Genomic DNA, 27,798 nt, shown 5'->3' with positions numbered 1-27,798 from the left:
TGGATTTCTCTGAAAACGGAGACACAATTATTTAAACTGATATAATGAAAGTCAAAGCATTTCTGAAAGTAGACCATCTGTATTTTTTTTATTTCCCGGCCCATTGCCATCATGTGACGACCAACCTCCCGGTTGTCTGACCGAGCGGATCAGCCACAGGGAATCACTGTCTGGCATCATTATGGCCGCCTGCCAGCATCCATCCATCATTAGCTCCGTTACAGAGCTAATGTTTGCCCACTGAAGACAAACTGTGCCACCCTGTGGTGGAAAAATCCCTCCCATCACAGCTCGGTGACCAGTACGTTAATCAAATGGTTTTGGTTTCTGTTCCAAACATCTGGACTCATCTATGAATGCTGAGGAAAATAAAAACATCGGTGTGTTTTTTTTTTGTAGTGGTCCTGATGCATCTTTTCAATTAACAGAAGCTTTGATTTATATATTATATGACCTGATTTTCTATGAGAGCACGAATAATCCCAGTAGAAGGCACCATTACACCAAATATTTGTTCAGTAGAGAAGAATAACTAACAAGTCATTAAAACGAGGTCATAACAACACAAATCAAATGTTTGCAAGTGTGGCCTATGTGGTTCTGGTGGCTTCTATTGGTGTGGCAATGAATGACAAGGAGCTGCTCAAGTTGGCATCAGCTGTTTCTTTAATTCTCCATCTGCATTTCACACAACGGGCATGGAGGTAAAGTCAGTCTCTGGCATAAAACAAGCTCCTCGTCGGTGATCCTCATGGCTCTGAGGATTACCCATAACACAGTTATGTTCTGGTCGTTTTTGTTTTTGGACTTTTCTGTTGGGCGTCTGGTAGCCGCCCCTTGAGGAGGGGGTACTGTCATGATCCATGTTTCTCTGTGTTTATTTTTGAGTTTTTCTGTGTGATTCTGTTCCCTGTAAGTCCTGTCTCTGCGTCTTCCCCTTTGATTGTCTCCCAGGTGTGTCTCGTTCCCTTGATTACCCCATGTGTATTTAGTCTCACCTGTTGTCTCTGTTCTTCGTCGGATCCTTGTCTATTGCTGTCCTACATACGTTGAATGTGAGTTGTTGCTCTCCAGTAGAACTGATAAGTCCTGGTTAGCTTAGCTCTTGTTTTCAGTCTCTAGTTATCAGTTGCTACCGGTATTAGCTGTGTGCTACTCTCTGCCGTGCTGCCTGTTCCTGGACTGTTTGAGCTTTRTTATTCATTAAAATCATCATATTCCTCATCTTATCTGGGTCTCAGCGTCTCTCCTCACCATCACCTACCACCCCATCCTGACACAACTACTTTCACCACTGGTGACCAGTAAATCATGATGGTTTCCAGTATTATCAAAACGATGTTTGAGTTCTAGTAGATTAGGTAAAGATTTCACACGAGCTCAATGTCAGTTGAGTATGATGCAAAGTTGAAGAACGGCGAATGTAGTTTATGAAAAATAACATTACAGCTTATTTTAATCATTTAACTATATGAATCACTTTCAACGTCAAACTATTTTATGTGGAAAATAAAAGTTTTATTGGTATTTTCGTGGAAAATATTTGCTTAGTTAAAATTTTCTTATGGTTTAGTTACATAAATTATTCAGATCCTGAAACACCATATAATCACACTGTAATGATGGAACACACTGTAGTAAATATATGTGTATGCATATTTAAAACTCCATTTTAAATGTATTTTATAAAAACTTTGTCAAATGTTTTTCTATACTATTTATCAATTTTACATTCTTTCTATGCTGAAATACAGATTAGATTACCAAGAAGAGCCAAGAAATTTGTGAGATGAGTTCCTTTCTGCAGCAAAAAAGTTGTAGTTTACTAGATTTGAGGGACAATTAAATATTACGGTATTCAAATATCAAAATAAACATTCTTAATCCCATAACATGTACTTCTTGAATGTATTCAGATATTTTCTCCTCAAAAAATGACAATATTGACTTTATAAGTATTTGAAATTCCAGACATGATGAAACAGTGACATCTAGTGGCGCAATTGATTAGAGTAATATTTTTAATTTTACATGGATAAAACATTTTGAGGAACAGTACGTAATCAGAGGAGATTTTAAATTCTGAAAAAGAAAGCGTCATTGTGTGTCATTAAAGATTATAATGAATATTTGCTTTTGGTTAGACGTGGGGAAAATAATGAAGCCCCGGAAGCAGGCTCTTATTTTGAAAATAAGCGGTAAATGTGCTTACCGTAATACTGAGCACTCGTGCGCCATAGAAAAAGGCTCGTGGGGGGCTGGCTGGACCGTTTGTTCCGAAGCGAAGCCTGGTTTGACCGCAGCACCGCGGCCTCGGTGGCAACTAATCTGAATGTCCGCCTCGTGAGGTCTGATTTCCGGGAAGGACGCTTTACAATGGACCGGTGAGGCTGATGCTGTATAACGGCGTTTCTGTGCGATACCGAACCGGTGCAATACCCTCTAACAAAGCCAGACAGTTACTTTTTATTGAATCACCGCTTATTTATATGCTAAGAAGCGTAACACGTCATAATAAACATATTTATAACCACTGACCCACTTTGGAGGAATATCATGCACAGGTGTTTCCCAGGAAATCCGAGAACTCTATTTATTTTAGCAATAAATGTTAGAAAGTTGAATTCACAGAATTTATAGAATAGCTACAAGAAAAGTTATTTATTTTGTCCAAAAATGTCAAAGATCAATAAAATTTTTGTATAGAAATGTTGGCCCATTGAAACTACTACACTGTATGTGTTTTCAATACTTGGTTGGGGCTCCTTTTGCATGAACCACTGCATCAGTGCAGCGTGGCATGGAGGAGATCAGCCTTCTTATAGAGTCTCCATGATAGTCATAACATTTCTGAATTAAAAATAATTTTCTGTGATCTTGTGTAATGTTCTAACTTTCTAATAAACAACATTTTCAGTTATCACTAGGCATGTCACAAAAAATATTTTTAGCTGGACATTAAATTGCCCCAGAAATTGTGATAATATTGTTATTTTGAGACCATGGTTTTTGGAGTTAGCACAAAACAAAAGAAAAAGAAAAAACACATCTTTGTACAAGTCAATGGAGTCGGGTCTTAAAGATCTAAAAAGAAGCTGTTTTTTAGGATTTGCTGTCTATGGTTCCACCTGACCATAGCCACAGCAAATCAACATGCTAGTGATAGCTATCATGCTAACAATAGCATTTAAGCTAGTTTTGATATGAACGCTAAACTTATACTGAATGAAATGTCAATGATAGTCAAAATGCTAGTAATAGCCAACACTTTTTTCATCCTTTCTTTACAATTAAAACAAAGTTCAAAAATAGGCATCATTTTAGCTAGCTAATTTCTTAGCTAAGTTTTACTTACACAGTTTTCTGCTAAGTTGAACAAGTCAATGATAGTCAACATGCTACTTACACCCCACATGCTATTGTCAGCATTTTAGCTAACATTAGCATTTTAGCTAAATTTAGCTTTTCTAATCTGTATACGAGAGACACGTTTATTTTATCTTATTAGAAATACAAGATGTCTTCTCTTAGAAAGGTTTGTGGATTGACAGCAGCATAACCAAGTTAAGGGTCCAGGATCGTTTCTCTTTCTCCCTCGTTTCTCCCTTCAGATTTGCTACGGTGGAGCATTATAAGGCGGCCATGGTGCTGAGTGGTGCCGGTGATGCTCTGGGCTACAGGAACCAGCTCTGGGAGTATAATGAGTCCGGACCAGCTATTCACCAAGTCAGGAAACTAAATCCTGCATCTTCAGGAGCTGATCTTGAAGCAGAAAAACTTCATGATGTTTGTCCTCTTCTGGCCCCCGTAGGAGCTGCAGGAGCTCGGCGGTTTGAAGAACATCAAGGTGGAGCTTCCTGATTGGCCGGTGAGCGACGACACTGTTCTACACCTGGCAACAGCTGAAGGACTGGCAACAGGTGAGGTCAACAAACCCACAAACTACAGCTGAACGATTAATTGGATTAATGGATTATTCAAATAATTGTCAATAATAATACTGTATATTATTGCTATTGCCTTTTAGGCAATGAAAAGTTTATTTTCTACTTTAAAAAATGGTATATAAATTCTTCATTATGGTTTTCATGCATTTTAATATTGTATATAAACAAAAAAATCTTAATCTGATTAATCGATTAATCATTAGAATAACTGATTATTAAATAATTGTTAGAAACCTACCACAATCTCTCATGTTTTTCCTCAACTTAAGTGTTAAATATAATTCCCAATCTTGTCTGGAGTTGCAGTTTAATTGAAGTTCTATTTAAGACCAAAATTAAAAATGGACAATTAAATTGACCTATTTTTAATTGTCCAATCAGATGAGTTCTAGATTTGAGTGTTCAGAAAGCGCTATAAAAATTGTATTTCTAATTATTTAAAGTCTGAAAACTGTGGCATTTATTTTAGGGAAAACAGGGGATTTTTAATTGTCCAATCAGATGAGTTCTAGATTTGAGTGTCCAGAAAGCGCTCTAAAAATTGTATTTCTAATTATTTAAAGTCTGAAAATTGTGGCATTTATTTTAGGGAAAACAGGGGAGGAGCTCCTGCATGAGGTGGCCGGTCGGTATGTGGAAGCCATGAAGGACATGGACGGGAGGAAACCCGGCCCTTCCAGCATTCTGGGTATGTTTTGTTTGTAAAATTAAATAAAATCTGCTGTTTGGAAAGATAGATGTGCAGCTGTGATGTGCTCTTCAAGGCGTTTCCCAGCTGAAGCCAGGGGAGGAAGAGGGCTACAGAGTGCCGTATAACCCAGACGGTACAGGCTGCGGCGCGGCCATGCGGTCCATGTGCATCGGTCTGAAGTAAGACGCTTCGTCCTGCTGACTTCAGCCCGTTTCATTTTGTTTTTTTAAAACAACAAACCCACAAGGCGTGGCTCATACTGGTGAAAAATAAATGAAAATCTTCATCTTTTTCAGCTTAATTCCAAATATGGAAGAAACGATTAATCAATAATTGTGATTATCGCTAATTGAAATAATCGTCAACTAATTTGATAAGCTGCACAGTGGCGCAGTTGGTAGAGCTGTTGCCTTGCAGCAAGAAGGTTCTGGGTTCGATTCCCGGCCTGGGGTCTTTCTGCATGGAGTTTGCATGTTCTCCCTGTGCATGGTGGGTTTTCTCCGGGTACTCCGGTTTCCTCCCACAGTCCAAAAACATGACTGTCAGGTTAATTGGCCTCTCCAAATTGCCCCTAGGTGTGAGTGTGTGTGTGCATGGTTGTGTGTCCTGTGTGTCTCTGTGTTGCCCTGCGACAGACTGGCGACCTGTCCAGGGTGTACCCTGCCTCTTGCCCGAAACGTTGGCTGGAGATGGGCACCAGCACCCCTCCCGACTCCACTGAGGGAAAAAGGGTGCAAGAAAATGGATGGATGGATGTTTTACCCAGAACTCCTCAATTTTACCTTAATCTGGTTCAAAATCTGTCAAAAAAAATTCAGTTTTCCAGGAAACAGAATTTTCCTTTAGCAGAGCCATAAACATTTAAAATTGATCTTTAATTAGTTAATTGAAAGAAATTGACTCTGTGAAAAGATAATTTGAGACACGTCTCCTGCTTCAGGTACCCGAAGCCTGACCAGTTGTTGTCGCTCGTGGCCGTTGCCGTGGAGACGGGCAGGATGACCCATCCGCACCCCACGGGTTTCCTGGGGGCCGTGGCGTCGGCCCTGTTCGCCTCCTACGCCGTCCAGCGGCGGCCGATGACCACCTGGGGCCTGGGCCTGATCAACGAGGCCTGCCCCGTGGCGCGGACCATCGTCCAGGGCCGGGGCTTCGCCGTGGACGAGACGGAGCGCGATTGGGGCTACTTCTGCGACAAGTGGCAGTGGTGAGAAACAATAAAATATGTTTTAATTTTACCTTTTCATCTATGTGAAAGGTTCATAGGCCGCTGTTTGGTAAGTTTCACAATCAGAAATTTGAGTTATTTAGTGTCATAAGTTAAATTAATAACATTTTCACCATGTTGTTCATTCTTAACATGTCACAGTTTGAAACTAAATATTTGTTAAATATGTTTAACAAGCTAAATATTTAGCTAACAAGCTAAATCTCTACCTTCAAACTAAATGTCGTTAACTCACTAAATAATTTACAAACTAAATACCTAGCTATTTAGTTTTCAAGTTAAATATTTAGTTTTCAAACTAAATATTTAGTTTTAAAATTTGATAAAACTAAATATTTCATATTTAATATTATTGTAATGTAATATTTGTTTTGAAAACTAAATATTTAGCTAAATACAGCTGGCTAAATCTTTAGTTTCAAACTAAGTATTTAGTTAGCTCAACGGTACGTCAATATTTAACAAGTTAAGAGTTAAAAATTTTGTGTGGATTGTTAATAAAATATTTAGTTTGAAACTGAGACGTTTATAAATGAATGAATAACATGGTGAGATGATTTTGTGCCAAATGTCCCTGTTAGATTCAGTCCAGCTGCAGAGAATACTAAAGTCCAGCCTGACAGACGACTGATTGATTGATAGATAAAGTTAATTGATTAGATGGCTATCAATCAATGCTCTGCCTCCATCCTCAGGTACCTGGACCTGAGGGGCCTCTCTAACGGAGTGGGCCCTTTGCTCTGGCCCCCGTCCTTCGGCCCAGCTGAGCGGGACGAGGCCTATAAGAGCTTCAGTCTGTCTGGCTGGGCGGGACGCAGCGGCCACGATGCTCCCATGATAGCGCTGGATGCCTTACTGGGCGCCGGTTCCGACTGGGAGGAGCTGATGAACAGAGCTGCTTTCCATGGAGGTCAGTTAGAAAATGTAGAGTTAAACATTACAGGTGCCCTGTGGGCTTTACAAAATATTTTCATTATATATATATATATATATATATATATATTTTTTTTTTTTTTTTTTTTTGCACAAAATTATTCTTAGATAATGAGAGTTTAGTTTGGCTAGTTCTGCATATGTTGAGCTTTTTGCTGCTGCCGTTTTACGGTCCAAACAGAGTCCGGTGTGGATGCAAAATACACTTGATGCAGCGCCGTTTTGAAATATAAACACTCGATAAACTCAAGTTATCAATAGCGCGCAGATGAATGATGGAGCAACTTTCAACCAAAATTGTGATCCGCTATGAAGACGAGGACTGGATACCAGAAGACATAACAGGAACCTTAGCATGATAGAAAAGAAGCTTTCTAAATTTAAAAATGTGAGAATACCACCATTTTCTTTTTATTCAATCAGTATTTAACACCAAAATGTTTATATGCACTTTAAAAATTTAGCACTGCATGTTACGGAAAGACGGTCGGCCATTTTGAAACAAAAGAAAAACTCAGTTTTTAAAAAATGGCCGCTCAACCAACCAATCAGTCGATCGATAAGAGCAATCAACTTTACTTAATAACTTTAATCCCTACTACTGCGAAGTAAAACGACTTGCTTATACCTTCCTCTTTGATTCTGCCAAGGTGACAGCGACAGCACAGCGGTGATCGCCGCCTGTTGTTGGGGTCTCCTGTACGGAACCAAGGGGGTCCCCGAAGGCAACTACAGCAACCTGGAGTACCGCGACCGACTGGAGCGCTGCGCCGAACAACTCTACGCCCTCTCACACTAAAACAGCAGCAGAAACCGGGCCAACGAACCGGAGAGCTCCCATCGACCCACTAAGTGTGTTGTCAATTCAGCCTGAAGGGAAAAGCCTGGCCCAGTAACCCAGACTCGTTTTCCTCATGGGTGACAACAGCCTGGCTTGTGTTTAGAGCGCTCCCCCTGGTGGCCATTCCTGAGATAACAGTGGAGGAAATTACCTAATTTAGTCTACCTGAATAAAGACAAATGATCAAAGATGCAAAACACAAAGTTGACACGGACTAATGTATTGTAACGATATTACTTTAGTAACTGATTAATCAATTATTCTAATGATTAATCGATTGATCTGAATGATCTACAGGATGTGCCATTTTTTCAACCACTTAAGCCTTTCATACAATATTAGACATTAAAAGATGCAAATAGATCCTTTTTAAAATAGAAAATATTTTTTTGCCTTAAATGCAGTAACATGTTCAAGGCAAAAATATATATATTAGTGAATAGATGAATCTGCAGTTGAAAAAAATGTTTTAAATGATAAGGTCAGCTCTTCCCGCTTGATTTATCAATACTGTTTAGGTGTTTATTATTTTACCATCTTATCAATTGAATTAATTATTTTTGGCAGAATTTTAACCAGATTAAGTATAAAATTATCACTACAGCAGTACTGGGTAGTATATATTTGCAAAGTTGTTTTTTTTCCAAGTTAAATGCAAAATGTATACGTTTGTTAATCAGATTACTCATGATAAATGCGAGTAATGACGATTAATCACTCACAATTGAGCCAATTAATCACGATTAAACATATTACTCGCAGCTAATCCGATTAATTGTTTTGGGGAACATTTGCATCATTACAGCAGAAAGTAAAATAAAAACAAAAGACAGTAGTTGAGTAGAGAACTTTATTTTTTAGTCATTGTTTTTAAACTTTTTTTTGTCTTGTCCATTTTTTTTTATTAATTATATTTTCCTACAGGAGAGAAGAAGGGCAAAGGGGGCAGATTTTCACTACTAGATTGAGTTTTAAAAATTTTTTTGCTAAAAGTCCCCTCACGTCTTCACCTCCCTCCTCTGTCACGCTCTCAATCTTTTACATCAGTCCGTTTCCCGTTCGTGTTGTGGTAAATACAAAACCTCACAAGGCTTAAAAACATGTCTGGAAGAGAAAAAAAACGTCTGCAGCTGCCCCCACCCCCGCCTGTTTCTGATTCTTTCCCCAGTCCAGGGTAACAAAAAAAAAAAAGCGGGGAAGAAGGTGGAGGGAAGAGCTGCGGCTGTCCTCTCATCTTCATCGTCACCAGTAATAAACATGTCCTCGACTGGGCAGACGCTCTCGCCGATGAGCAACATCACAGCAGAAGAGTAAGGTGCCGTGAGAAATTTGTGTCGTCGTCTCTCCTCTGTGTGATTCTGTCAGTTCTGGGTTGTTCTGTCCTGGACCGCAGGTCCAGCAGGAAGTGGGGGAGGGGGGACCAGGACGTCATGGAGGATGGGACGGAGGCGTTTAGTTTCCAGGTGGATGGAAAGAGGCGGGGTGCGTCTGTACCTGCATCGCTGTGCAGGAGAACAACACAATCCGTTAAGATCGCCGGTATAATCGCGATTCTGCGATCATGGAAATTCACGTAAAAAGATTTTCTGAGTTTCAAAAGTCAAAAACTCTTGACTTTAGAAACTCTGAAAAATCCGAGCATTTTTCTAGAAAACTTTTGACTTTTCGATCCTGGAAATTTTCTTGTAAATTTTAGAAAATATCTGACAATCTCCAAATTTGAGTTTTTTTCAAGTTCAGAAAATTCCAAGTTTTTTGAGAAATTGATCTCACAATTTCAGAGTTTTATTTTTGCATAAATTTACTTTTAAATCTACAATGTAATGTTACATTGTACAAACCTGACTTCATTTAATCGTGTTTTTGGATTTACCGATATGTTTTAATGCCCTTGTAAAAAAAACAGAAAAGAGTTGAAAAATAATTCAGTCTTTTTTTTCACACTAACTGAAATGTATTTATTTATTTATTTATTTATTGATTAACCGAAAGGTTTCTGAGTTTTTAAACGTAAATGTATCATATTTGTCATGACGAATACGATACTGCAGTGTATCTGAACGACAGTGGCTACCTGGTGGGTGTCCTATGTAAAAGTGCTGGTGCGGTGCTTGCTGCGGCCCGTGCTGCGGGTGCTGCGGCACGCCGCCCGGTCCCTGCTGCGGCGTCTGCAGCATCACTAGCTGCGGCTGGCCGTGGCTGCCTGAGTGGTGAGGACCCGCCATCGCTCCTTGAACGTGAGCCTGATGGGAGCCAAAGAGAGCTTAGATCCCGCCCAAGTAGAGCAGGACGGGCAGGAGGCAGAGACGTACCTGTGTCAGCTGGCCCAGAGTGTAGGCAGGCGGGAGGCCCTGGTGGCTGTGGATGCTGTAGCCCTGAATGGGGTAGGAGCCCTGCGGGGAGGTGTGGCCCGGCGGCATGTTGGGCGGAGTGGGAGCCGACAGCGGACCTGAGTGGTACAAGGACTGAGGCTGCGGGCCGGACTGGGCGTTCTGCAACGAGACACAGCGAGAAAACCTGAACCCGGACGTCTGAAGATGAGGCCGCCACTCAGAACTCACCGCTTATATCAGCATGACGGAGCTAGAGTTTAAATCTATCGACTCGAATGAACAAGTTATTAATACTAACAGACAGAGAGCTGCTGGGAAACTCCAGAATACATCCAGAAATTACATTTCTGGAACATTTTAAAAAACAAAATTCACAATAAATTTACAGATTTTTCACTCGTCAGGATTTGGACCATGAAACTGCAAAAACAAGACAAAAAAAAAAAAAAAGGATGAAAAAAGAAGCAAATGACAGCCGTAAGAAAGGATGAATGAAAAGATAAAAGGAAAAAAGGAAGAAAGACAGGGAAAAAAAATAATAAAAGGGTGAACAGAAACAAAGACAAAAGAAAGAACTAAATGACGGACAATAGAACCAGATGACGGAAAGAAAGAAAAACTAAAATGTTGAAATGAGTTGAAAACAAGAAAAGGGTGAACAAAAGTAATGATGAAAGAAAGAAAATATAAAAGAAAAAAAGAATGAAAGGACAGATAAAGTCACAAAAGGATGGAAGAAAAATAAGCAAAGTGAAAAATGGGGTACAGAAGAAAAATAAAGTTGTGTCTCTGCTGTAAAGTCTTGTTTCAAAGCTGCAACTTTCCTCTCCTACGTTTCCAAAAGTTTTTCTCGCCTTGGAAAATTACGTCAATCAAATTTCTGAACTCTAAAATATCTAATTAATTCTGCTGCATATTTAAAGTCACAGTCTCATAAAAAAACCCAGTGAAAATGAAAAAAAGGGTTATTTCTGGATGTGGTACCTGCCCAGGGCTGGGAGCAGCGTGCTGTGGGGGCGGCTGGTTGCCGGTCGGGGTGCTGGAAGGCTGCGGCTGATGGACGGCGCCCGAGTGATGGGAGAAGGACTGCGGCGCTGCACACAAACAGAAAGGCCGTCACAAATATGGTTTTTCTTTAAAGAACTTGAATGGCTCGATGTTTGTTACGAAGTGGGAAGAATATCCAAAACTTCACTCAAGTAAGAGAAGTTGTCCAAGAAATTACTCGAGTAAATTACTCGAATTTACTTAATTTCTTGAGTTTACTCAAGAACTTAATTTAATATGTTTATTAAATCCAGGTTTTGGTTTAATAGACATGTTTTATTTTTGTTTGTTTGGTGGTTTAGTTTGGTTCCATTTTGTTATAGTGAAAAAACTTAAAAGTGATGGGGAAAAAAACTGCCTGTTGCCGAGATGTCCCGACTTGAAAACCCAGCCCCACTCACCATAGATGCCCTGCTGCGGCCCCTGGGGCCCCTCTCCCTGCGTGGAGAACTGCGGCCCTCCGGGCGGGCCGAGGGCTTGGGGGTGGGGGCCGCTGCCCTGACTTATCATCCTGGCTCCGCCCTGCAGCATGGAGTACATGGGCTGCGTAGAAGAAGCAAACGAGTTCAGGCCGTTACCTCCAGCCGCCCGGTGAAGGACATTTAAGGCCTTTATGTAGCGCCGTACCTGTCCAGGGTATGGCGTCATGGCCTGGATGACCTGCTGCTGGCTGTACTGCTGCGGGTTGTACTGAAGGTACGACGGAGGGTACGGAGACGCCACCAGAGGGGCTCCAGCTGCTGATGCAGCAGCTTGCAGCATCTGTGATGTTTCTGGCCGCGTCGGCACTGCAGAGGAGAAAACGTTCAGATAAATCTCACCAACTTCTACGGTGTTTTCACACCTGATAGTCAAACCAAGTCTTCCACAGTGGCCACATCTGTTAATATTTCCAGCTGGTGGGGTTTGCTTTCACACTGAACTGAGCCAAACAAACCAGTTTGATGCATTAACGGGACTTTGTAGGCAAACAAACTGGAGTTTGATCAAAGCTGACTAGATGGGGCACTCAGTCACTGGAGCAAGAAAATCTGATCATTCCCTGATTTTAAAATGAAAATGTTGGAAGTGTGGCAATACAAGTTTACTCAGGTGAGACAATAAGAGCAGTTACCTTTGCCCCTGGGGTATTTTCCTTGGTTAACTGTCGACATTGGGTACTGGTACATTGGCTGAGCCTGAAGGAAAAGTAAACAGGTCGATGAAAACTAAATTGTTGCTACTTTTACTATAAAATCCCAACTTATGTCCCATAAACTGCATCATGTGTTTAAAAGAAGTGTTAATTTTCATCAGATTAAATCAAATTTGCATTCTTACCCAAAAAATACAAAAAAATGTTGTTTTTTTTACAAAAAACTATAAATATGTTTGAATATTTGTCACTCTGCCAGATGAAATCGCTCAGTGATGCGTGTTTATACCTGTACAGGGTGGATCTGTGACACGTAGGAGAGGTAGGGCGTATTGTAGAGCGGTCCCTGCCCGCCAGGATGCTGCAGGACCACCGGGCTTGGAGGAGTTGGACGAGGCGGGGTCGGTGCAGTGTTGGGTTTTGTCTGTAATAAAGCAAATAATCAGGTAAACAGATGATTTTTTTAAGATGTCTCCAAGTTTGTAGTTTAAAATTACATATCAGGAGTTTCACTTTTGAGCAAATTCAGATAATAACCTGAAAAAGATTCAAACGGATGGTAAAGAAAGTTGAGGCTTTGAAGTAAAAAGTAAAATATCATCAGCATAAAGGGAATAAAACTAGGGTGGAATAAATAATCAGATTAATTGTGGTTAATCAATTGTTGAAATAATAGTCAACTAATTTAGTAGTTGATTAATCATTTTTGTACCGTTTTGGCTTAACTTCTATGACTAAATTGCACTTTCAGCAAATTACTTTTTGAGTCTATATACTCCAGTTAATGATTAACTGATGACTAAATTACTTGACACTCATTTTATCTATCGATTAATCACAATTAATCGTTTCAACCACTGTTTTTATCAACATCAATCAAATCTCAACAGTATCTCCATATAATCCTCTAATAAACAATTAGAAGAGATAATGTGGATGAACTTTCTTACCATGGGCATCTGAGTTTTGTTTGGGTTGAACTCTTTAGCATTTGGATTTAAAGTTGATTTCTTCACTTGACTGAAAGACAGAGAATGATTTTATTTATCAACAGGGATGTGAACGTGCAGAAAAAATACCCTCAACCATTCACAGCYACTGAAACTCACTCTGCCACACCATCAGTACGCTCTCCTGACTCAGACCTAGCATCCTCTGATCCCGGGGTCCTGGCCGGCTGAGGGGTTGCTGGTGATTGCCTGTCTGGAATGGGAGCTGTGGAAGCAGCAGCGGTACCCAGTGGCGTTGTGGCGTCCTTGGTGGGCTCTTCAGAGGGAGCTGGTGAATGCTGAGGTTGGGACTGGGAGGGGCTGGGAGCTGGAGGCTGAGGTTTGGGCTCTGAGGGTGGGTGGGTGTCTGACGGAGGCTTGACTGCACCTGTCTGGGTCACCTCACCGACCGGAGGAGGCGCTGCTGCTGCCGGAGAGCTGGGAGAGCTGGAGTTGGCTCCACTGGGCTGGAGCTGGAAAACAGAGTTAGGTCATAATAAAGTGAAAATCTTAAGACTGTGTCTGCGTTCAAGAAGTCAATAAGAGGTCAGGAAATTTTTTTTATCTACAAATGTTCCAAGAGCACATAGCTTGAAATATCTACAAAACCTTATTTCATCCAATTTAGGACACAGTATCACCTATGTACTCATATTTTCAAGTTACACTAAAACCACATAAATAATCACTGAGGATAAAACCTCATGAATTATCAAAGCAACTTTGGGAAAGGAGTTAAAAACAACAGAGGAATGAATGTGACAGGTTACCTTCCTAACTGGTCAACGAGGTAATGCAGAAACTATGTTATGCCAGGAGTAATAAATTATTTATTCACTTTGTAGGAGTAGCTTTTAAAGTAAAGAAACTAGATACATTTACTGAATTACATTTACTTCGGTAACTAAAAAAATATATACTTTTAGGTGTATTTTTTACAATGTTGTACTTTTTACTTTTACTTCAGTAATCATATTATGAAATATTTTTACACTTACTCGAGTAAAATTTCTGTATTTTCTACCCACTGAATAAAAACAAACATGTTTTAACCAAAAATTCACCCGACACAGACACACACAGCTGCTGTTTTTGTTAAAGTTCATAAGTTTTTATTCAAAGAAACTCATTTGGAAAAATAATATTTTGCCCGATTTTGTTACTTATATGAATTTTTGTCGTTTTGTAATTAAAATACCAAAATTTCCCACTTCATTTTATATTTTTGTCCATCTGAGGATGTAATTTTTAAGTATTAAATGATGACAGTTACTCAGTACTTGAGTAATTTCTTGAGTAAACCATATGTTGAAGTAGTGCTACTCTTACTTGAGTACTATTTTTGTGTACTCTGCCCACCTCTGGACAGGACTAATGTTTTGAATTAAAGTCTAGATCAATATAATTGTTAATACATTTTTTAAAAACACAAACTTAACATAAACAGGCTTACCCTGAATTCTTTGCCAAATTTCCGCAGCTCTTCAATTTGTGATCTTTGCTGAACCGAAGGAGCTAATGGAGGAAAACAGAAAAACTGAGCAGCCGTTTAATAAACCGATGAATTTTCCTTAAATGTCCGAAGCTCACAAACCTTTACTGCTTTTGCCGTCCTCTGTGCTGCCGGGGCTTTCTGCAGAGCGCTCTTTAGCAGCTGCACCGAGGATCTCATTCACTGCAAAGGCAAAAATAAATAGAAATCAAATCTGCTCTAAAACTATCCTGAATTAAAGTTTTTGCGACTGCAGGATTGATTTTGTAGACTCTATAAAACCCAGGTGAGCAGGAACAAAAACAGACAGCCGGCTGGGAGCCTTTACCATCTACAGTGAAGAGAGGGGCGGGACCAGACGTCTTCTGGGCGGAAACAGAGACGTCTACGAAAGGCGAGTCCTGGGAAGAGGCTGATTTAGGAGAACGAGTGGCTGCAAGGACATCAGAAACACCACGGTAAGTCCGGCTAAAACGCTGCAAGGGAACCAAGTTTTATTGAATTTGAATTGTTACCTGTGGACTGTGAAAGTGGGTTTGGAACACGATTTGTCCGACTCAGCTGTGAAGGTCTTTGGGCTTTAGGAGATGTTCCAGCAGAAACTGATAAGACACAAAAACTTTGCTCAGCTACTCAAATTAGTGAGGCAGCAGATGAAACAATCAGCGATTTAATTCTTGCAGGGTTTCACCAACAAATTTAAGACTTTAAAAAAAATTAAAGACAAACATGTATAAAAGAAAATATGTTACATAGTAATGTTGAGATTTTTAGCAGAATGAATGCATCATTGCATGGGTTGGCAAAAGAGGTTTACACTTTACCCATGATAGACACAGGAAAGCAAACTAGCTTGGATAAATTGGCAGCTAGTTAGCAGCAGCAGTCAGAACGCAGGTGACTCAAATAGAGTGGCACTCATTCGTCGGACAGAAAAGTCCCACGTGAAAAGAAAACTACAGATTAAATCATCCTCCCACCACAGAAAATTTAAGACCTGTGATTGACTTATTTAAGGCTAACTTGATTTTTTTTATTCTTTTACAAAAAATTTTTAGGCCTTAGTTTTAGATGCATAAATTTAAGTTTTTAAGACCATTAATTAAATCTAAGACCTGCAGTACAAGATCGTACAAATTGGCAACAGGAGTGAATCCACAGGTGATAAATTTACAATTTACACATGGACACTAAAAAGTTAGCTAGCTGGGGGATATTGGCAGCTAGTTAGCATAAGAAGCAAACCTTGAATCACAGAACGCAATGATAATGAGGAAAAAAAAACTACAGATAAAATAATCCTGCCATGATGAAATTTAAGACCTATGACTGACTTATGTAAGGCCAACTTAATTTTTTAAAATAGATTTAAGACATTTTAAGGCCTTAGTATTAGGTACATGAATTTAAGACAATTTCTTAAATTTAAAAGCTGCATCACAACACAAATTAGTCAACAGGCAATAAGTTTACACTTTACCCATGATAGACATGAAAAAGCTAGCCAGATAGGGTATATTAGCAGTTAGTTAACAGTAGCAGCAGCTACCTTGAGTCACAGAACATAATGATTATGTTTGACTCAAATGTTTGCCTGACAGTGAAGTCTCACAAGATCAAATATTCCTGCTGCGACAAAATTAAAGTCCTGTGATTAATGTATTCAAGGCCAACTTTGAATGATTTTAAAGCCTTAATTTAAGACTTTTTAAGGAGGCACGGACAGCCTGTCTTACCTCCATTAACAGGCCTGCCAGTATCAGACAGAGACAGCGGGTGTGAGTGGGAGTGAGGAACAGGATGTCCGTGGGGGGCGGGGGGGCTGGATGGAGACGTGGCAGTAGAAGCAGAGGCTGGGGTGGCTGCTGACCCCCCAGGAGAGGCAGGCGTGTACGGGCTCGCCGGACCGGAACCTGGGCTCGGACTTCCCTGTGCATGGTGGGCAGCGTATGCACCGACTCTACTCGACTGAGGGCTGCTTCTCTCCGAGGGAGAGACTCCGGGTTGGGGTCCAGCAGCCGAAGGAAGCTGGGGTCTCGGCGAAGACGAGGATGAAGGAGTGGGCCGGTACCCTCCGCCGAGTCGACTGTGTGGTGGCGGCCCACCGGGACCTCTCTCGGGTCGGTCTCGGTTCAACTCTCTCTGGCGTTGAGGTAGTGGAATGTACTTTCCCTCTCTGAGAAACAGGAAGTACATCAGAAATGTACTAAAAACAACCAAAATCAGGTGGTGCGGCATTTCAAATGTCAATCCTTTCACATAATTTCATATCTGATCTCAGTAGTGCCAATTAATCGCATTAACAGTGATTAATCGATTATAGAAATAATTGTCAACTAATTTAGTAATTGATTAATCTGTAACTTTGGAATACAGACTCAGAAAAGGTGAAGTTAGATAAATTAAAATTTAGTTGTTTAAATGAAGAAAGATTAATCGTCAGAATAATAGATTATTAAAATAGGTCCTAGTACAGCGGTAAAGTTATTAGGGACAACATAATGAGCATGTTTGCTTAACGTCTACATCAGGGGTCACCAACTCCATTCCTCGAGGGCTACCATCCTGCAACTTTTAGATGCGTCTTTGCTCAAACACACCTGGATCAAATAAACTGCTCGTTTCCAGCCTGTTTCAGAGAGGAATGAATGCTGGTGAGGAAATTCAGACATTTTGGAGCAGAGGTGAATCTAAAAGTTGCGGGATGGTAGCCTTGAGGACTGGAGTTGGTGACCCCTGGTCTACATGAACATTTCATGGAGATCCGGTCTTACTTGCTGCTCGCTCCAGGACTGTCTCTGCCTTTTTCGCTGCCTCTGTCTCGGGGGCTCTCGCGACCTTTCTCGCGATCGCTGCCGTCTCGCACCACGGAGCTGTACTTCTCCTCCTCGGACTTGCCCTCGTCGTTTTCCAAGCCGACGCGATGGCGGTACTGGGGGCTGGACTCGATCTCGTTGGCCAGGCGGGCGGCGCGCGCCTCCCTCTGCCGATAAACCTCGGAGTTGCCCCGCTCCAGCGGGACGCTGCGAGGACGGAAGAAATGTTTAGAGCTGCAGCAAAGTATTCATGAGCCAAAAAATATTTTTTCTACTTAAGCAGCTCAATGACAAACTAAGAGCTCACTATTTTTAAACATTTCATAATTTAATTAGACAAATGAAGCTTGTCACATTATTCTCAGAAAAGGGATTTGTAAATCTTTGCAGAAATAAAACTTTCTGCATGTTTCCCTCAGAAATTTAAGACACCAAGATTGAAAATTACATTTGGATTGATTTAAAAAAATACACATAACAAATTATTATCATTAATTATCAGAGTAACAGTAAATCATTAGACAGATGTGGTCCTATCCAATACAAAATTAGAGAGAACACAAAAAGCATGTTTAATAATAGAATATAAGGCCTGTAATCTTTCTGCACAATAAATTGTCCCATAAATTATTGCAATAAACTATAATATTGTCATTTTGACACCATTTTCAGTCAATATAATATTAATATTGGCAGATTAATGCAAGTATACGATAAAAGATAAAGTTTTATCCCCACTGAATTAGTGCAAAGGAAATAAACAGCATTTATCATATTTCTGTCAGGTTTCTGTTAGCTCTGCGTCAGCTCCAAGTTATTTACACCTAAACACAATAAGAATCATTATTTTATTGATCCTGAATAAAACTTATAACTACAGTAAAATCCTTCTTAAATACAAATTTATCATGAATCATATGAACTTACGTATACATGGAGAGACTGGAATCATATGTAGATGTGACTCCATATTTTACTTCATTGTAGCGAAACATCTCGTTTGCATCCCAGCCATTGGACTGCAGAGGAAGAATCAAGGAGACAATAAAAACCCAAGCAGCGTTTTATGGGATGGGAAGCAGAAATCCCCCATTTTATGAGGTGTTTCTGGTTTCTAAAACATCTTACTGCATCATTCTCAAGATCGTAGCTTTCTCCGTTGCTGTCTCCTCCCTCCCATTTCTGTAGGACCTTCTCCTTATGTTCTCCGTTAATGCGACTGGAGCTGATGGCCGTGTCTGTGAAGGTGTCTGAAAGTCAAAAACACACAAAGTCACGATTTTTATTTGGGGAACAAAAAAAACACACAGAGAGGAAGGACTATTACGAGTTCACAGGGAAATAATGACTGAGGAGTTGCAACATGTGGTTTTATTTTCCATGTTATCAGAAAATAATGTTGGTAGGAGTTCAGCGTTTTGGTCCAGCTGTTCATACTTCCTCCAACAAACTATATAACATGTTTTCTGGCTTCAGGAAGTTTAGCAGTTTGGCTCTATTCTGACCAATCATATATAACTTAGTATGATTGGGAAGTTCAGCAGGTGGGATGTGATAAGACAAAACAAACGGGCTGAGACGATTAATCGAAAGACTGGATTGTTATGAAAAATGTTATTATCTGGTAATAAAGCCATAATACATTATCTGATAATAAATTTTTCCACCACAGAAATCATGGTCATCTAAAATCAGAAGCAGTTAAAAATAAATTAATGTAATAATTATTGAATATTAAATAAAAAAACATTTGAAAAGTTGATCTTTCTTTACATATTTCGTATTGTCTGTAACAGACAGACAGAGGTTAATGCTTTTTGGGGGGGATAGCATGAATAAGTAATATAATCCTTACTGCTCAAATTGTGAAGTTTGAAAGAATAATTTGTAGCATTTAATCCAGATAAAAGCTATAATGTTCGTACCTCTGGTAGCGTAGTTGAGGTCAACGTCTCTGCAAATCATTGTAACCAGATCTGTTGGGCTGAAGATCATTGTGTCAGTAATGTCCTCACTGCGTGGCGGAGCAGATGACGAGCCCTCTTCCTCGCTGCGTTTGTGTACAGCGTCCACAGCCAGCTCACACTGGGAAGCAAACAGAAATATTAGGACAGAGCCGATACGCACAAGAAGCTAACAACTGAATCGAAGCTCCCATTTCAATCTGATTAAATTTATGGTGTTTAAGAGCGTCTTACCCGAGAACTGAGTGTCTTGAAAATGCCTTCAAACATGCTGCCATTCTTCACTCTTAATTCACAGGTGGAACCCTGAAAATAAACATTTTATTTCCAAAATTCATCCTATATCAACAGATTATTACAGAAGAATTGGCACATTTATTATGCAGCATCCTGTGTATAAAGAGTATTAGGAGAAATATGATGCAACTTGAAGAAATATTTTAAAAACTTTTCCAACCTGGTTTCACATGATCAGATATTCATTTTTTATCTGGCTAAACATTTTTAAACTGTTCATAAGTGGAAAATCAATAAAATTTCAATTATAATATTTTAAAAATAAAACCCCCACACCTGTTTATATTGGTGGGATTGTTATTTTAACAATTTTCTTCTAAGAGTTTGTTGTTGTTAACAGTTTGTTGATATTTAAATGTGAAAACATAATTAAATGCAGATCCTATGAGCAGTAAATGCATCACTTCTTTATGTCTTAAAGAAGCGCATTACAAATAAGAATCGATGTTTTTCAAGAGCAGAACTATATTTAAAGATTTACTTAAATCTAATTTTCTCTGCACTCATTTATAGATTAACATAATTGCATGTGCATGCTTGTTCTTTATTTATATTCAGTCATACTGAATTACTTACATCAGTCTTAGATGTATATATTTTATAAACTTTATTTCTTCTGGTTATATTTGTATTATTAATACATTAGATGGAGCAGCTTGTCAGTGAATAAGCAATTTCCCTTTGAAGATCAATAAATATAGTATATTCTATTCTACATTTATGGGGGTATAATTGCTTGTTATAGTTGTACAATTACCTTAAATTGTAAAATGTGGCAATAATAGTTTGTTTAGACAATTAAATTGTTTTCAGAATAGTACCAATAAATATTGTGGTAAAACTTTAAGCCTACATCGCCCACCCCTGATGATATGAAGTGATTTTTTTAGACGTTTTATTTTAGACAAATGTCATTCCTTCCTATTTATTATTCATTTTCAATCCCATTTCATATTTATCCTGCCAAATATGAACAAGATTAAACATTGAGGGAAAGTAAATGGATTTCCACATAATGTGTAGAATCATCATCATCAGCTCTGTTTCACTGTGACCCAACATATCCAAACCCACAAGTGGCTTAATGACACTATAAAATAACTTTTTGTGTTTTTGTTGCTTCCTCGTCTTTCGTCTCCCCTCTAATAGCTGCTGCTCCACCATAACAGGAATAAATGTGTTTATAAATGCCATTTAACACACCTTAGTGAAGGTATTGGCGACAGAACTGAGGTTTTAATGTTCATATTCAAAGCAATATTGTTGCTAATTTTAGATATACTGGTGTGACTTATCACCATTCAATCCTTCCATGGAAAAATGTTGGTTGTCTTTGACCTCTAATGTTTTTACTTAGTCACACAAACTGAAGGAAGTAATTCTTCCAGACTAATTGGGGGGGGAAAACCTGACAAAGACCCAAATGACTGACTCACCACTACAGCTGTGAGGAAGTGAAGCATTCTGGCGTTGTTGTACACGCCCTCAAACACCTGTACACAGGAGACACACAGGTACGCATCATGAGAGAGTTTCACACACACCTGACACATAAACCAGAGAAATATTTATTTATACACCAGCTTTAAAAGACACAGATCACAAAGTGGTGTGCAGAATAAGACTGAAAACTTTAAACATCAGTACATCTACATTAGTAAAAATAATTGTAAAAAGAAGAGATTTTAAAAGTTTTTTAATCAGTTTAAATTATACAAATATTAACTAACTTTGAGTTGGTCATGTTGACATCCTGGGATGTATTTAATTCTGATCCATTTTAAAGACAAGTGAATAATTTAAAGAAAAATCAAGTCACAGATGATAAGTGAGAAAACCTGAAGTCAACTTCCGTTTATTAAAATCTTTTATGACTTGAATCAAATGAGAAATTATGATTTGAACTTTTAATCTATTTAAATGACTGGATTGCTGTGAAAATAAAACTATATAGTATGCATATAAATAACATCTAGTACTAGTTTTGTAAAGTGATTTAAAAAAAACAAACATTTATTATAAATTAATCCCATATAAAAAATAATTAAAATAACCTGAATACTGAAAATCATGTAAAGTTTTAAAGGAATATTTTCCTGTTGTTGAAGTTAAAACAGAATCCTTCTAATTTAAATGCTGTTCTTGTTTTTGTTTCATTAATTCTTCAGCTAAAGCAGATTTTTGTGCTTGGTATACTTACAGGAGAGGACTGAAACGACGGCTTTGCAGAGGAACGATTCCTGCAAGAAACAGAATTTAAAAAACTATTTAGAAGAAGAGTCACTTTTTTATGTTCCCGGGCTGCTGTTATTTCACTGCGGACATAAATGTAGCAATTTGTAAAGATTGAAGTATTTTCATGAGAGGTCAAATAAGATAAATGACTTATGCTGGTCAGTTTTCCCTGGTTCTGTGATTTCCGCTCTATTTCCTTAAAAGAAGCTGTACTGCAAGTATCCTGTTAATCTTTCCACATGTATAAAAATAAATGATTTGATTTAAAAAAAAAAAAAATGGAAGTATTCTTATCTTATTTTCAAAGATAAACTATTATATTGACTTTAAAAACTTTGGCTGTCGGGCAGATTGAACTCTTAAGCTGTTTTTAAATTGTAGATATACTTTAAAAGTAAGAAATATTTACTTTTTTCTAAATAACTTGAACATTACAATATTACTATCACAGTAATACTGCTGCCAGTTATTTAATTTATTATATTATCCTCCATCATTAGGTCAGCGTTTCAACCATTTCTATTGATAATGTAAAGTCAAAACACCTTCAATATTATCAGTTATGTCAAGTTTAACACAGTCATGTTTAATGTAATTGGAAAAACCATCTTTTTTGTTTTTGTGTTTTGAAAACTTAACTGATTTGATACCTGAGCATGTTTTATTATGTATCCCATTATATCACAATTTACCTTTTTGTTATTACTTAAAAAATGCCAACTGATTTTGTTTGTTTCTTTGTTACTGTTTCTAATACCTAAGACATTCAGGCTGTCTGAAGGGACTGATAAATCATTATCATCTGCTATTTACATTTAACCTCTTTAAAAGGTTAGATCAACCACCAAAGATCATATTTTTTAAAGTAATTTTTTGTGATTCTGAAACATAACTTGTCAAGGTTTTATAAATAAACCAGCGTTTTTGTTTGTTAAAAATCTTCTTGTCTTAATTTCTAAGAGAAGCACCAATCTGCTTGTGCATTGATCTTCTATTTTCAGTTTGACATAAATAAGAAAAGACAATCTTATAAATCTTTCATTTTTAATTGGATTTAAAATCCCTACATCCATGAAATAACCTCCAACACATTTGTCTTGTTTAATGTGTCATAGCCCTTTCAAAAACACACAAAAAATTTATTGATCAAAACTAGCAAGAAAACTAGAAATTGCTATGGGGCAATCTCTCAACAACAAACGTGCAATTTTTTATTTTGATTTTTGGCAAAAATATTTCAAAATCAAATATTTTTTCTTAATATATGACAATGAAAAATCGTAATATACCTGGTACTAGGCTTTCACTTGCACACGTCTAAGAGAGAAACACTGACGTATTTTTTTCCCTTTTAAGATTAAAATAATTAACGAAATAAAATTTCTATTGAGACATTTAACAAAAGCATCAGGATCAATTCAGATGAGGAAATTGCTAAGAATAAAGAAGGTAAGCTAAAATAAAATGTAATTTTATCGCTGCTACTGGTTACACACAAGGTTACAAAACAAAGACGAAGCTACAAAGACTTCAGTCAACAAACGTCTAACGACATGATTCATATATGCCGGAGTCTCTGCACCGTTAATAACTTACAGAATTATAACGACAGCAGACGAAAACAAAACTACGACATATCGAAACGACAAGTCAGATTTTCTGCACTGACAGGCCAGCTAAACTTTGCATAGCCTTAATGCTTCTTTATTGTTTTCACAAAGTCGGACCCACCTCACTGATTCGGCTATATAAAACAAACAGCATTTTTATTGGTCCATAGATTCTGCCCATCATAATATAACGAATCCTACTGGATAAGACAAAGTCTCTATGTCCAAGTCACGCCCCCTTTGAGCAGGGTGCTTTAACCGGTAGGCCTTGCGCGCACGGGACAATCCCCGGACTGTCCTACCCAGAGAGACCCCGCCCGCTCACCTTCCAGCCGGTGTCCGGCCGCCGCTGTTGATGCCGCTGACTGGGGAAGACATACCGCCGGGCCCTGATGTTCCGTTAGTCGCCTTTCTCCCGCCTGAGCCGGATTGCTGCTGGGGTTTCAGCATTGCGAAGCACAAGCCTTAGACAGTACCAAGCTTGAGCTAACTTAATAAAACTGAAATCTCCCGAAAAGAAGCTGGTGTAAAGCCAAAACTACCTTTAGCAAAATCACCTGCCCTACAGAGAGAAGAGCCGGGGTAACCTCGAAAAAACACCCCGGCCACTGTAGCTACTCAACACCAGTCGCCTGTGGCCTACAGTGTTGAGGCAAACCTCGTTGGAAATAAAATTAATTATAACATATAAATTAAACCTCTCGGTTACCAACTATTTTGTAACCCCTTGAGTTACGTAAAAAACAAACAACTACTCAAAAAAACAACAGCTTCCATGTAATTATTTAGCAGGCTAAGTTAGCATTAGCTTTGATCCTCAGGCTCACTTCGGACGCTTTCCCTCCGGGATTTACTTTCTTCCCTCTGTCCTGTCGCCTCAACTTCGGCACCGCTGGCTCTTCCGTTACAAACTAAGGGCTTGACGTTACTGTCAGTCGCCTCAGAAGGTTGAAATTGTTCAGGTTTCTCGGAGAAAACCTGCTGCGGTCGGTCAACACCACCTTTCGGTAGGCTCACTTGACTCAATCCGCGCGCGGCTGACTGGAAACCGGCTGGAAGGGGGAGGGGGCGTTGACGTGCTTTTTTCACGTACGGGTGAGAGAACAACGAGTTCATTAATCCACGCTTTGATCTATACAGGTATATAGCAGGTGATAAAAACAAAAATTTATGTATTGTAATGTACACGTGGCAAACACTACCTATCTTTATTTGTTTACAATATTTTATTCCATTTGATAATGTTCGATTCTATCTTCTCCCTCCACCTTTGCCCATTAAGTTGCAGGTTTTTTTACTCAATTTCTCCAATTTCAAGAATAAATTCTAAATTGATTTTAAATGATACAAAATAGACACAAAAAAATTGTGCGTGCGCCTATACGACAGGTATTACGGCGCTGTGCTCCAAACAGCATGGCAGCCTCCGTAAAGAGCATTTGTGTAATGTAGCTGGGGTTTCACATTAAAGAAGCCTTTTTTTCTGATTTGGTCTTCGTTTCTGTTGGATTCAAGTTATACAGTAAGCAAATCAACGATTTTATTTTCTGGTTGGCTAACTGTAAGTACCTGTAATGCCTAATAGTGAATGTTAGTTGTGGATGTTCTTAAAGTTACAAAATATGGAAGCGAATTACCAATACTAGTTTTATGTATGTGAGCTTTGTACCAACAAAGTGCTAATATTGTGGCTCCAGTTCATTATTAACTGATTCTGTTTGTAAGATTTGTCAGAAATGTACATCCACTTTTGCCACTTTCAATTTAAAGGTTTAATACGGAAGTGGATTAGAGCACTAAAAAAAAGGAATTCTGACTTTATATATCAGAATTCCAATCTGTTTTGAAAGAATCTAAATTCTGGAGAAAAAAATTATAAATTCTGAAATTGAAGTATTCGGACATTAAACTCAGCATTCAATAAAACAGTATTCTGACTTTCTATGGTAGATTTCTGGCTTTTCATCTCAGAATAGAGAGAAAAAAGTCAGAATTCTGTCTTTGTTTTCTGAATTCAGATCTCAGAATTCTTTAGTTTTTTTCTTTTTCAGCTCTTCCATAGAAATACTATAACAATCTTGTATTTCCCAGGTGATTGAAGTATATCCTGGGCACACATATACATAAAAAAATACCCTATCAGCATTATGTATCAACAAATTTTCCCCACTTCACTTCTAAATGTTGATATAAACATTACCAGTCAAATATTTCATATTTTTAAAAAAAGAATGTTGAATGTTAGCATTGTGTATTAAAAGTGCAAAACTAACTTTTGAAAAAAGAGTATTTTCATTGCATTTAAAGGAAACCTTTTATGAAAATTGACTTTTTTCAAGTTTTGTACTTTCACTTGGATCTCTGCTGCTTCTACAAACAACCCAAGCACTTAAAAAAACACCCAGATATTTTCTGACAATATGTTATTGTTTTTTGGTGCCCAGAAAATTAGGTGTTTCAAAAACCTCCTAATTTTTAAGTCCCAGTCAGAACTGCGCCATTACCTAGCAACCCCAGCTGAGCTCCAGCATGTTTGGTCAGCTGGTCTTACCGCTCTATGCGCTGTACAATGGCTGCTGGAAAACACAAGTGCTTTTTTGTTGTCTTACCGACCAGAAACCATTTGCTGCATTCTTGTTGGTTGTGCAGGAAGCTTCACTTCTGCTTTTCGAAGATGTAGGGTTATATAATTGGGCCTCTGATTGTAGCCATTTTGACAGGTGTATGTCTCACATGTTGACGAAGAAGCTTCGCCCAGTGCAGAGCGTCTTGTTCCTGGTTTCCAGGAGAGCCAGTCAGCTCTCCAGACAGCGGTATGATGTCATCGTGGTGGGCGGGGGCCACGCAGGAACCGAGGCAGCAGCTGCAGCGGCCCGAGTGGGGGCAGAGACCCTCCTGGTCACACAGACAATACAAACAATCGGTACGAAGAATGGGTTTATTGAGACTGGGTGAACATCTAGAGATCTCACTGTGCCTTCTTCCTCACAGGCGTGCTGTCCTGCAACCCGTCCCTGGGTGGCGTAGGTAAGGGTCACCTGGTGAGGGAGGTAGACGCTCTGGATGGGCTCTGCGGCCGAGCTGGAGACTGGGCGGGGATTAACTTCTCCGTCCTGAATCGTAGCAAAGGCCCAGCCGTGTGGGGGCTGAGAGCCCAGTTGGACCGGCAGCGCTACCGAGAGTTCATTCAGGTTCGCCCCACACACACACACACACACACACTGTCGAGGAAAAAATTACTTTAGCAAGAGTCTGGATGAGAAGAAATAAGAAATTTATTAAAACCTTGCAAGGTGAGAACAGAAATAGAGTCAAGTCTGCTCTGACCAACAGTGGATAGGTTCTGGTCAGAGAAGAGAGACTTGATTGTCCAATAGGTGTGAATCCCTGATTGTTATGTATCAGGGATTCTGTGGAGCCCAACTCAGATGGTCTGGCCGTTTGTCTATTGTTAGGGAAAGTGGGTTGTTCTTTCATGCTAAAGAGGGAAGATAAGTTCTACGTTGGGGAAGTAACACTTGGTCTCCAGGATCAACGACGTCCCCTGCTGTTATGGCACCGTAGACGTCTATAGGAGAGCAGCTTGATCAATCTGATGATGAGATCCTGCAGACATGATCTCATCATCAGACACAATCTAAAACACAAAAGGAGTGAAGAGCACATTATAAAATGTTCCATTACAACACACACACATATATATGCTGGGCCAGACGTTAGAAAGGGCTTATAGGGGCAGTAACCCCTCAATTTTGGGGGGTTGTCCAAAGATAATTTTTTTCTTTTATTTAGTAAAATGTACTTTTTTGAGCTTTACATCATGTCATCATGTTATTCTCTCATCAGGAACATTTCTGGAGTTTTGCTTTGATTCTTTCATGTTTGTGAAATCCTTTAATCTCAGATCCAGTTGTTCTACCTGCAGGCAGAGCTGCTGTCCACTCCCAGGCTGACGGTTCTGGAGGGATCAGTGGAGGAGCTGCTGGTGTCGGATCCGGACCCTGCAGAACCTGGGCGCCACAGAGTCACCGGGATACGGCTCGGTACGCATCAGTCATTTTCCACATCTTATTCGGGGAATCCTTCATTCCTTCCTTCTTTTCTTTCTTCATTGCTTCATTCCTTCCTTCCTTCATTTTTTCCTAACTGACTGACTGACTGACTGACTGACTGACTGACTGACTGACTGACTGACTGACTGACTGACTGACTGACTGACTGACTGACTGACTGACTGACT

At 39.2% G+C, this 27,798-nt stretch overlaps 3 protein-coding genes across 7 annotated transcripts in view; 1 reads left to right on the top strand and 2 right to left on the bottom strand.

Annotated features, from left to right (window-relative positions):
• Positions 1–2,218: 2,218 nt before the first annotated feature.
• LOC103481379 (protein ADP-ribosylarginine hydrolase-like) lies at positions 2,219–7,848 on the top strand. The gene is made up of 8 exons (XM_008436784.2): positions 2,219–2,384; positions 3,612–3,726; positions 3,812–3,920; positions 4,537–4,635; positions 4,712–4,817; positions 5,579–5,845; positions 6,562–6,776; positions 7,450–7,848. Exons 1-8 carry the CDS (start codon positions 2,377–2,379, stop codon positions 7,596–7,598), a joined length of 1,068 nt encoding a protein of 355 aa, XP_008435006.1. The 5' UTR covers positions 2,219–2,376; the 3' UTR covers positions 7,599–7,848.
• A 1,148-nt stretch (positions 7,849–8,996) lies between these two features.
• Positions 8,997–24,588, bottom strand: atxn2l (ataxin 2-like). 5 transcript variants are annotated; one of them, XM_008436781.2, is made up of 24 exons: positions 24,386–24,587; positions 23,884–23,993; positions 21,914–21,953; positions 21,150–21,206; positions 19,651–19,722; positions 19,378–19,537; positions 18,581–18,702; positions 18,380–18,471; positions 17,411–17,659; positions 16,373–16,812; positions 15,152–15,238; positions 14,965–15,069; positions 14,739–14,819; positions 14,598–14,659; positions 13,265–13,617; positions 13,106–13,175; positions 12,445–12,579; positions 12,135–12,198; positions 11,648–11,808; positions 11,422–11,563; positions 10,958–11,067; positions 9,953–10,132; positions 9,715–9,883; positions 8,997–9,142 (listed from the first exon to the last, which is right to left on the bottom strand). In XM_008436781.2, exons 2-24 carry the CDS (start codon positions 23,934–23,936, stop codon positions 9,093–9,095), a joined length of 3,054 nt encoding a protein of 1,017 aa, XP_008435003.1. In that variant the 5' UTR covers positions 23,937–23,993; positions 24,386–24,587; the 3' UTR covers positions 8,997–9,092. The 5 variants fall into 5 exon arrangements, with proteins under 5 accessions (XP_008435003.1, XP_017166441.1, XP_008435004.1 ...); XM_017310952.1 differs by having other exon boundaries at positions 23,884–23,990; XM_008436782.2 differs by having other exon boundaries at positions 24,413–24,587.
• Positions 24,581–27,798, bottom strand: part of LOC108167261 (tectonic-3-like) — an 18,539-nt gene continuing 15,321 nt past the window's right edge. Inside the window, exons 5-7 of the mRNA XM_017310691.1 lie at positions 26,531–26,704; positions 26,292–26,453; positions 24,581–24,637 (exon numbers count right to left, since the gene is read on the bottom strand). Of these exons, the coding sequence (XP_017166180.1) occupies positions 24,581–24,637; positions 26,292–26,453; positions 26,531–26,704 (393 nt within the window). The remainder of the gene's footprint in view (positions 24,638–26,291; positions 26,454–26,530; positions 26,705–27,798) is intronic.

Source organism: Poecilia reticulata, linkage group LG19, assembly GCF_000633615.1.
Source record: "Poecilia reticulata strain Guanapo linkage group LG19, Guppy_female_1.0+MT, whole genome shotgun sequence".
Lineage (NCBI taxonomy): Eukaryota > Metazoa > Chordata > Actinopteri > Cyprinodontiformes > Poeciliidae > Poecilia > Poecilia reticulata.
Note: the sequence above shows the minus strand (reverse complement) of the source record. Positions and strands in the feature narration are given on the sequence as shown.